This window comes from Bidens hawaiensis, unplaced genomic scaffold (assembly GCF_021521415.1).
Source record: "Bidens hawaiensis isolate Kalapana, Puna unplaced genomic scaffold, B.hawaiensis_p1.1 tig00051459_1, whole genome shotgun sequence".
Taxonomy (NCBI): domain Eukaryota; kingdom Viridiplantae; phylum Streptophyta; class Magnoliopsida; order Asterales; family Asteraceae; genus Bidens; species Bidens hawaiensis.
In genome coordinates this window covers 85,245-96,731 of record NW_027499233.1, presented here as the reverse complement: position 1 = coordinate 96,731, position 11,487 = coordinate 85,245, and the positions used below count along the sequence as shown (strand labels likewise).

Genomic DNA, 11,487 nt, shown 5'->3' with positions numbered 1-11,487 from the left:
CTGAGCCAAGCCGGCTCAGTTAACAACTGAGTCGCGATCCTAAGCTTACCGACATTACATATACAAATGTTATCTTCTTCCGAAAATAGTATGGCATACGCCGGTTATTTCATGAACCATTGTCCCAATGTTACAAACCAATAAATAGCACACATACATGTACAAATTACTACAATGTATTCCTTTAGAAGAAGTATAATATGCTGAATTGCAGAACCATGATGACTCCTAACTTTTTTGGAATTTCGGGCGCCACCTTGTCCATCCTTTCACGGCCACGCTGCCATCTTCCTCAAGTTGAAGCATATGGTGGCAATCAACATGATTAGAACCATCGTTGTCGCTTCTTAATACAGAAGTAAATGACTGCAAAATACAATCTTTTTTGCACTCTTTAAGATATGTTAATGCCATGCTAGCAAGCTCATAGTTTTTCAAGAGTGACTCTGGGACACTCTACAATAACAATCAACTATCTAATCAATCCATAACAAAACTACAAATTAGAGCACTTCATCAATGGCTTGACCGACTTGATTAGAGAAAAAGAAAAATTAAATGTTTAGACATCTGTCAAAGATTCATTTTTAGTATGATTGAATTTGCTATCTGAAAGGGGGTAGCGGCACAGCTTGTTGCCCGTTTGCCTGCCACTTTATTGCAATCGTTTTGAGTTTAATGAGAAATCTTTGTTAATTAAGCTAAAAACAGATGGCGATTCCAACTATATTTATAAACCAAATTTTCTTTTTCTTTTTCGTATCGGGTAAGCTGCCTCCTCCGACAATATTTATAAACCGAATTTTCATTTCTTTTTAAGATTTTGTTAATAATTTTTCTGCTAATAATTAGTTTGCCAATAAAAATCTTTTATTTAGATATGGAATTACGCTGTCTAGCCTTATAGTAAGTTAAAACAGGTAGCTTACCTCGAGGATCCAATCAAAATACTTCAAATTATTAACATGTTTGTTAAAGTCCAAATCGCTCCATCTTGACAAAACATGTAAGTATATGCACGACATGAAAAGGGTTACGTAAGAAATAAGAAACAAGAAACCTATAGATGGCCCAACCGATCTAACAAGTTGATAAGACTAGGGCTTTTAATAAAATTATTGAAATTAATCGAACCGTCCAAACCAAGCCAAGTCGGATGGTTTGGCAGGGTTAGGAGTTTCATGATTCGTTTTACAGTTTAAATAGTCAGGTTTCATAGTTCAAATTATGATTCACGGTTGGTAAACTGAATCAGCCAGAATACCAAAAGATATTGGATAAAATTATTTTTAGTTTATATAAATTTAACGAAAAATATATATAAGAATTATTCATGTTTAGAAATCCAACAATTTTACACGCACACACACACATATATATAGTTATAGGCTAAGTATAAAATGAAAACCCACTTGAGTTGTGAAAACTCTAGAAACACATTCTCAACCACATGTTTTTAATTAATGTTTAAATCTTGTGGTCCACAATTAAAGTGAATAAAAAATGTAAATATAAGTATAACTTTTTCCCTCTCCTGAAAACACATATAAAAATTAGTAAAAAAATGTTAAAAATAGCAAAACATTTTTTTTGATGTTTTGATGTTTTGTATTAAATGTTACAACATATATTACATGTAACAAAAAAAAAACGACGTTACATAGGGTTTTCGCGGGTTTTCACAACTCAAGTGGGTTTTCATTTTAACCTTACCCTATAGTTATAATATTTATATATTATATATGTTCTTAGCTTAATCAATTTCATTCTTTTAAAAAAATCACTATTTTTTCATAAACTTTTAGTATTTATAATGCAAAACGTTATGCTCTTTTCTAAGTACACCAATTTAATAACTTTGGAAGATATAATAGTTGTATCATTTCCTTCATAAAAAAACGGCCCAACCGCCAGTTCGGCTGCCCGTCGATGCGGTTTAGGCTCTCAAAAACCACCCTTACTAGTTCGAGCCAAAACTTTTGTCAAAGCCCTCGATCCATAGGGTTTTGCCACATGAAAAACCCTACTCACCATTAAACCACTACAAATATGATCAGCAATAGCCTCATCTAGGTTCGACAATATTCTTGTATCCTTGACAATGACATGAGGTTTTTCAACAACTAATTCATCCAGTTTAGCTCGAGTCTCATTAGAAATTTTCGACAACTTTTTTGTCGATCTATTCATCACCGCCGTATTACTACACATTATTTCATTTTTCTTAAAAATAATTGATCACATTTTATCTTATTCTTCTAATTCATGTATTTCAAAGGGTTTTTTTTTCCTTACCTTGTAGCTCTTACCAATACCTCACTTGTTTCACAATCACAAATCAACATATGCCAGCGCAAACTATGTTTCCCGGAAATAGTCAAACAAGGTTTGATGACCCGAACGACATCACTCCTGTAATTGATTCAAACATGCCAAAATACAACAAGGTTTAAGTAATAAGCTTGAAATCACAAGTGAATACAAGGATCTTGTAATTTGTTCACTTGAACAAGTACAAAAACACAACAGCTGCATAATGCACGTGTATGTAGTGCTTAACGGATATAACAAGGTTTAGAAAGAGAGACAGGTAATCAGTTACACGGTTGTCTTATATGTCATAATTAAAACAACAAAAAAAATGCCACTGTTTATACAGTTATTGCGGTTCTCTTACTAATGTCGGTTTCGTAATAAACACTTTCTTGGTTATAATAAACTAGTTAACTACAAACAATAATTCTATAACTAATTTTTTTTTATCACACCGAATATGAACATTCAGTAGTTTAGGTCTTACGTATGATAAATGCGTTTTCATTTAAGAAACTTGTAAAATCTTGAAAATAAGGATTAGATTATGTTAACAACCATGATATAAGGTGTACTATGTTAACAACCATGCTATAAGGTGTACTATTAGGCCATGTGAAGTGGAGGGGCTACATTCGAGGGCAATTTTTGACACGTGGCATCACGTCAGCAAATGGACAATTTTCATTTTAGGGTGTAGTGGTTTGTAGCCCAATATTGCCTCAATACATCGTACATATGTATATATATTACACACACACATAGGGTGTTATTATTTTAAAAACACAAGCCAGCGACATGCACTTCCCCCCCCCCCCCCCCAAACCGCAGGTAGGGGGCGGGGCGGTGTTCATGGCATCATTGGGCCGATATTGCCCCAAATATCGTCCCACTACACATTGCCTTATAGATCAGCAACGTGCATTAGTCTCTTACCAAGTTGGATAACGATATACTATAACCTGAATCCTTGTTAGCACCCAAGTTAGATTCTTGTAGGTAGAATCCGAGCCGTCACCTATTTCTCCTATTCGTTTTAAAATCTTAGTGATTGCTTCCTGTAAACCCAATAAACGACGATAATTAACAATCTAAGACCGTGCGTAGTCTAAAGTCTCCATATAAGGGCGTTATGCGACACATGGCGTCCCCGTCAGTAGTGGAGAATTTTGCAAAAAAGTGATAAAAAACCCATAACTCTTCTCCAATCATTAGTCTCTCTCTCTCTCTCGCTCTCTCTCATACACAAACACACACACACAAGTACTTAACAACCCAAAATGCCACCCTCCTCCAACATTGTTTACACTTTGAAACCAACAACTTTAAGAGGGACGGTGTAGAGAAAAGTTTCGGACCAAAATGTCACCCACAACTCTTCCATTACAGTTGCTCTAAGACCGTGTGTAATGGATAATGCCCATATGGGGGCGTTGTGCACCATGCGGTAACATATCACCATAGGGGCATTATACACAAAAGGTGTGTAGTGGATAATGTGCACCTCCCAATCATGAATAATTACCCCATTATTCTCTCTCAACCTTATCCCCCCCCCCCAACAAACACACACATCCAAGCATCCCAAGCCGCCCCGAGAGGGGGTGCCTAATGCCTTGGGGACGTTTTAAGTGGTAAAGCCCCCCCCCCCCCCCCCCCCACCCCACACACACAGTATAAAAGGAAACCAACTTGAGCAATAGTTGATTTTGATTGGTCAACTTTATTTGTTTTTCCGGTCTTATTTTTTTTCTTAGGTGTATATATATATATGGGAAAGTTAACGTACAAATAAAATTAGCATGCTAATTGTGAGAATCAAGTAGAGTAATTATATATACAAGTAGAGTAATTATGTAAATGATGTAAATACATAATTACTCTACTTAAGTATATAATTACTTTAATTGATTCTCACAATTAACACGCTAATTTCATTTGTATTTGATTAAAATCCTATATATGTGTGTGTGTGTAACTCATAGACTTACCTAAGCAATTAACCGAACTATATTTTTGGCAAATTGGATTTTAATAATCTCAACTTAATGCAGTTGGTCGATAATAATCTCAACTTAAAAAATAGTTGTCACTGGTCCCAACTTTCACACAACTTGTTTTCATTGGAACTTCGTTAAAAAAAACTTAACGACGTTAAGCTTTTTTCGAATTTCAAACTGATTTTAGGGCCTTTGATCTGAATGAGGATATGAGTCGATTGATGTAAAATTTACCTCAAAACGGTGGTCCAAACAACTAAAGGATGCTTCAATTCCGGTATTTAAACTTTTAATTCACAAAAATCAAGTAGTTTGGAGCACCGTTTCGAGTTAAGTTTTACATCAATCGATTTGTATTCTCATTCCGATCAAAAGCCCTAATATATCAATTTGAAATTTGGAAAAAACTTTAGCGCCATTAAGTTTTTTTTAACGGAGGTCCAATATAACAAATAATGTGAAAGTTGGGACCAGTGACAGCTACTTTCTAAGTTAGGATTATTATCGACCAACTACATTAAGTTGGAATTATTAAAATCGAATTGGCCTATATTTTTTGATTTTTGTCTTTCGGTTGGTACCAGCCGCAGCGTGTAGGTATGGTGTGGTGGGCTTGGACCTAACCAATCAACCGAACAGGCTTCAATACATTTTTGGTTATCATAAGATTGTTTTTTTTTTGGTTCACTATAGTTTGCTATAGCGAGTACGTTTATGTACTGATTACCATAAAAATTACTAGAAAACAACTCAAACAGATCGGTAGTCTGTTTTAGTTTGATTTGTGTCTTCATGTATTATGTGATTTCAAATATGTTTTTAGATATATACAGCTAATTAAAAAAATTCCGTAGGAGTATGTGACCAATTTGTAACATAAAATCTATCGCAATTTTTTTTTTGACACGGTATGTAATCTGTCGATAATGTTCGTTGGCCGTTACCCATGCCCAAATTTTCCTATGGAGTTTCACTGACATATCACCGAGGATTTTTTCATCGAAAACCCTTTATTCTGTAGTACAAAATATTTTTAGTTCTAACAAATATATACATGCAAAATATTTTTAGTTAACAAATTGTCATACCTGAAAATAGCTCATTATTGTTTGTATTGAAGCTTTTCCATCTGCCCCAATTTCATAGGATCTGACAGTAAAAGTTAGATCAAATAAAGAGTCATCATCAACCTTGCACCCTAAACCATTAAGATCCATAGCTGGATGACTAATATTATGATTATGCATCCTCCACTGCATCATAAAATTATGAAGTAGTCATAATATATTATAGTATAGTATATAATATGATATGATATATGTATATAGATATACTATTTTTAGTGTCGTAACAAACTAATTTAGCTTCTAATTAATTCTTTTACAAAACTTGCGACTTATTTCTATAGCTAGTAGCGTTTACCTTCGTTGGAACGTTTGCGTTGGTTTGAACTCTCAAACCCCAAGAACATGAAGAAGCATATTTTCTTTTGTTATTACGCGCGTCTGGAATTGTTGATATGTCTCCAAGTTTACAACATATCATGGCACCTAAGCCATGGCATGAGGATGAAATAGGAATGCATGAAGCACCGGTAGCCATAGCAACCTATTTGATCGATCTAGTGCGATTCTCAAATACATATTTTTAGGGTGTTGCGGGAAACTCTATTTATTGTGGTGTGGATAGCTAACATGCCTAACGACGATTTGATTAGATACCTTACAAGTTACAGCTTGATTTATTCTTGCATTTATTGTCATTGCTTATTATAGTTATAGACTTAGATAGTAAGCACGTAAATTAAGGGTTAAATAGTGTTCGAACTTTAGGACTTATTATAGTTAAAGACTTATATAGCAATTTTATTCGTATTACGGGGGTGGTTTTCATTTTTTGTTTCTAGTTTTATATATTTTTTATTGTAAGGGGGTTAATAATATACTTAGCGTTTGATGATTAAAATGTTTCACAAATAAATAAGATTTTATAACCCGTTTAAAAGTTATCTGGGTTTGGTGAGACCCATGACCTACTTATTTTTTTACTATAAAATTGTTTTTTTAATTATAAATAATATCTTCTTTTAAGAAAATTGGATATTAATTTTAGCATGTTCCTATTTTATAGGATTTTAATATCAAATATTTGATATTAAAATTAATATCAAATATTAATTTATAAATAAAACGCATGAGAAGCCTTCATTTATAAATAAAACAATCTGATGACTTGAGAAAATATAGGAATCAACCATAGAGCTTTTAAATGTTTCGTTTATATATATTTAAGAAATATATTTTTTTTGGTAATTAGTCATCCATGCCCAAAAAATAAATGTCACCTTCTTTTATTAATTAAACCGCAATATAAGTTAGGCAATAACTAGACAATAAACATAGCTTATCGGTATAACTTTTTTGGATGAGCAAATTAATCAAATTATACAGTACCTATTAGATAATTAAGGGGTGTTTAGGATTGCTTATTTTTACCAACTTATAACTTATTAACATTTTGAAAAATAATAAGGTGTTTGGGATTGCCTATATTATGAGAGGCGAGGGTGTTTGGGATTCCTTATTTTTACCTCCTTATAACTTATGACTTATGATAAGTTAAAAAATGTGTTTGGGTCTCCTTATTATGTGAGAGAAAATGCTGATAAGTTACACATTTGGAACTTATGACTTATCCTTATAAGTTATAAGGAGGTGAAATTAAGGAATCCCTATTAGCCCCGAAAAATTCCATAAGTTACACTTTTATAACTTATTAACTTAATGAAAAGTTATAAGAATGTATAATAAGGAATCCCAAACATCCCTATAGTTTGATTGGATATCCATAATGTATTGGGTGCGAAATATTGTTGTGTTTGTCACAGCTTACAAGATAAAAACACTTGTATATGAAGAAAAGTAATGTTAGTATTATATTTGCTTGTGGTTTTATAGTAAAGGAATTCGGATGGTCTAATAGTGGCGGAGCCACACTATGGTCATCGGGTTCGGTCGAACCCGGTTTTTTTTGTTTATATATAACCTATAGTATTGAACCAATAAACGAACCCATTATTTTTTGGCGAACGAAACCAGTGTCATTCTAAAAAAGTATTCGAACCCATTAATTATTAAAATTTTAGTTAGACTTTTTTTAGCAATGAATATTTTTTTTATAAAATATAAAAAACTTTAAAAAAATTTCTAAGAAACATTACAAAAGGACATAATTACCCATATATAGATTATGATTATAAAAAAATGGTCCAAATTATTCACAAAATTGTTCAGTAAAACCAACCCAATTAATATTCTTAAACATAATACTTAAGTGACAAATAAATAAAAAAATAAAAACAACACCCATTGTCTTAGTGACCGATAAATTGTGTTTCTATCGACCAAACAACCATCACCCCCGTCGCCTTCGCCAGTTCATCTCAAGTCTTCAACCATCGCCTTACCTGTCGCACTTCAACTAGACGACAGCAACGGTTGGCTGGCCGACTCTTTCTTTGATAAGCCTTCAATCGTTCAAGACCTCACAACGAATCTTTCTTTGATTTTGCGTAATTAGATGGGTGAAGACTAACGACTATATATATGATGTTTGCATTTGTTATATTTAAAATGAGTTCTTTTTTTGAGTCGCGGTTGAAGATGTTATGAATCGTTTCTAAAACATGAAAATGCATAGTAAACAACAATAATATGTAATATTTTTTTTTATTAAATATGACTTTGGGCCCGAAATCTTTGATGCTAGAAAAAATCCGAACACCGAAAAATACCGAACCCATAGAAAAAATTTTCTAGCTCCGCCAGTGTAATGTCACATTATTCATCCTATAAATTAACTGTTAGTTTTTTCTATTAAATTAAAAATAAAATGAACTACTCTTTTAATAAAAATTTAAAACTTAAAACAAAATTAGATTTCACTAGATGCCACCCATTTCAATTTTTATATGTATAGCGTGGGTTAATGTATAATTGGTTTCATCCCATAAAGCGTGAGAAGTGAAGGAAAAAGTGGCGTGGTGGCATACTGGTATTATCGTAATTATGTGAATATCGTAATTACGTTACAACTCAATATACAACTAATGTAATAGTAATTATGCTATACTTTTAAAGGTACGTATTACGCTTGTTCATTTTATTGTATTGCAATTACACAAACATTGTATATAATGCATATGAGAACGGAATTGTCTTTTTCCATTAATTTTAAGACTTTGAGGGAGAAAATATCTATTTATATTTGATTACGTTAGTTATCTTTTATACACGCATACCAAATATGTGGTTAATTACGAAAAAAAAGTAGACAAATAATATTCATTATTAATACTTAAGCTTTTTACGATCCAAGCTAAAGCTTAAGCTCAAATTTTCAACTCAATTGAGTTGAGGATGAGCTTACTAACACTATATGCGCCGGTTATTTCATGAACCATTGTTACAAACCAATAAATAGGTATACGAGTTTTGTTTTAAAAATAGTATGCATATATGTACAAATTACTTCAAGGTATTCCTTGAGTAAAAGCACGATTTGATGATTATTATTTCACGACTGAGTAACCAAGATGACTCCTAAAAATACATTCAAATTATTTTCAGTTAACACATTAACATACCTGAAAATAGTTCATTATAGTTTCTATTGAAGCTTTTCCATCTGCCCCAATTTCATAGGATCTGACAGTAAAAGTTAGATCAAATAAAGAGTCATCAACAACCTTGCACCCTAAACCATTATGATCCAAAGTTGGATGACTAATATTGTGATTATGCATCATCCACTGCATCATAAAATCATGAAATAGTTATAATATAATAAAGTATATGATATATGATATGATATGTGTATATGGATATACTATTTTTAGTGCCATATATAACAAACTAATTTAATTTTTAACCATATCTATAGTGAGTAGCATTTACCTTCGCTGGAACGTTTGCGTCAGTTTGAAGTCTCAAACGCCAAGAACATGAAGAAGCATATTTTCTTTTGTTATTACGCACGTCAAGAATTGTTGATATACCTCCAAGTTTACTGGGTATCATGGCATCATGGCACCTAAGCCATGGTATGAGGATGAAATAGGCATGTATGAAGCACCGGTAGCCATAGCACACTTGTTGATCTAGTATTCTAGTGCAATTCTCAAATACAGACTTTCAGAGTGTCACGGGAAACTCTATTTATTGTAGTGTGGATAGCTAATATGCCTAGCGATGATTTGATTAGATACCTTACAACTTGATTCGTTCTTGCATTTATTGTCATTGCTTATTATAGTATAGTAAGTAAATTAAGGGTTAAAGAGTGTTTCGAACTTTTGCCATAGGCCAAGAGGGGTCTCGTAAGTCTTAACGCATCCGTTTTATTTTTTAACATCAGCTACTGGATTTTCGAGGATAAATACATCAACACATGTATTTTGTAAGACTGTAAAACTTAAAGCCTTAACACTTTGGATTTGAGGAAAACACCTTAGCCACCAGGATGTTCTATTGAGGGCGATCGAAAAAGATCTCTTAGTTCTTTTTTCAAACAAAATATTAATCAAGATTTTCCTTCATTTCATTAAAATCATCAATCATTTTTTTAGTTTTTTTTAAGTCATTCAATATAACATATGGCAGTTCATAATATTCTTTTTCTGTAATTCTTAATGTTTATGTGGATTGCATAGACAGTAATGTGGGGTTTTATTGTTTTAATTAAAAACAATCTAAAAAAACTATATGGTTGTGCTTCAACGTAAGAATTATGTTCATGTTGCTATCAAGTGGACAAAAAAGGCAATTGTACTACCAAAGTTCATTATTTATCTTGTATATTCATAGTGATTCTGGAAGAGTGAGGGACAATGTATTTGATTGAAAAAGACCACTTTTTTTATATAGGGAAAATTCCCAAAATAGCCCATTTATAAAATGAGATTTCAACTTTGTCCCTTAAACTTAATATTCCCAAAAATGACCCTCTATAACTCATCTTTGACCATGTATTAGGAAATCTAACGCGTCTTTGACGACATGTTAGCATAACACGTCATCAAAGACGCGTTGGATTTCCTAACACATGGTTAAAGACGCTAACACGTCGTCAAAGACGCGTTAGATTTCCTAACACATGGTTAAAGATGAGTTAGGCCTCCAAATACGTAGTCAAAGATATGTTAGCATCAAACGCGTAGTCGAAGATATGTTAGCTTTTTTGTTTGTTTTTTTAATATTATATTTTTATAACTAGTTTAACTTATATTTGTTTTTCTTTTATAACTTTTAATATATAAAAGTTTTATATTATTTCGAATGTACCGACGAGACATGCTTACTTTTACCTACTGACCAACATAAACTAACTCAAACTCGAGCCATGCCAAATCAATATCGAAATATTCAATAAAATTTGACCACGCTCGGTTTTAAATAAAATTTATGTCGGTCCATAGATAAAAGTAAACATTTCTCGTCGGTATATTCGAAATACTATAAAATTTTATATATTAAAAGTTATAAAAGAAAAACAAATATAAGCAAAACTAGTTTTAAAAATATAATATTAAAAAAACAAACAAAAAAGCTAACATATCTTCGACTACGCGTTTGATGCTAACATATCTTTGACTACGTGTTTGGAGGCCTAACTCATCTTTAACCATGTGTTAGGAAATCTAACGCGTCTTTGACGACGTGTTGGCGTCTTTAACTATGTGTTAGGAAATTCAACGCGTTTTTACGACGTGTTATGCAAACATGTCGTCAAAAACGCGTTAAATTTCCTAATACATGGTCAAAGATAAGTTAGAGATGACCACTTTTGGAAATATTAAGCTTAGGGGACAAAGTTGGAATCTCATTTTGTAGATGAGCTATTTTGGGAATTTTCCCTTTTATATATTCTGTTTTGGTAATTAGTCGAATCCATGCCTACTTATTAATTAAACAGTATTATAGGTTAGGCTATAACTACACCTAGCTTACTGGTGTAACTTTTTTGGATGAGCAAATTAATTAATCAAATTGCACACCATATATTAGGCTGTGTGTTGTGGAATAACCTAGTTTCGTTAGTTATCTTGCCATGTCATTGACGCGTAGGCAAATCCCATGTTTTATATATGCGTTGTGGGATAACCCAGTTTTGCTAA

At 32.5% G+C, this 11,487-nt stretch overlaps 1 protein-coding gene across 1 annotated transcript; it reads right to left on the bottom strand.

Annotated features, from left to right (window-relative positions):
* Positions 1–256: 256 nt before the first annotated feature.
* LOC143599073 (palmitoyl-acyl carrier protein thioesterase, chloroplastic-like) lies at positions 257–5,530 on the bottom strand (the record flags this gene model as incomplete). The annotated part of the gene is made up of 5 exons (XM_077077127.1): positions 5,402–5,530; positions 3,250–3,371; positions 2,296–2,412; positions 2,032–2,203; positions 257–456 (listed from the first exon to the last, which is right to left on the bottom strand). Coding segments are annotated over exons 1-5 (740 nt in total), but the record flags the coding sequence as incomplete, so codon positions are not given.
* Between the last annotated feature and the right edge of the window lie 5,957 nt (positions 5,531–11,487).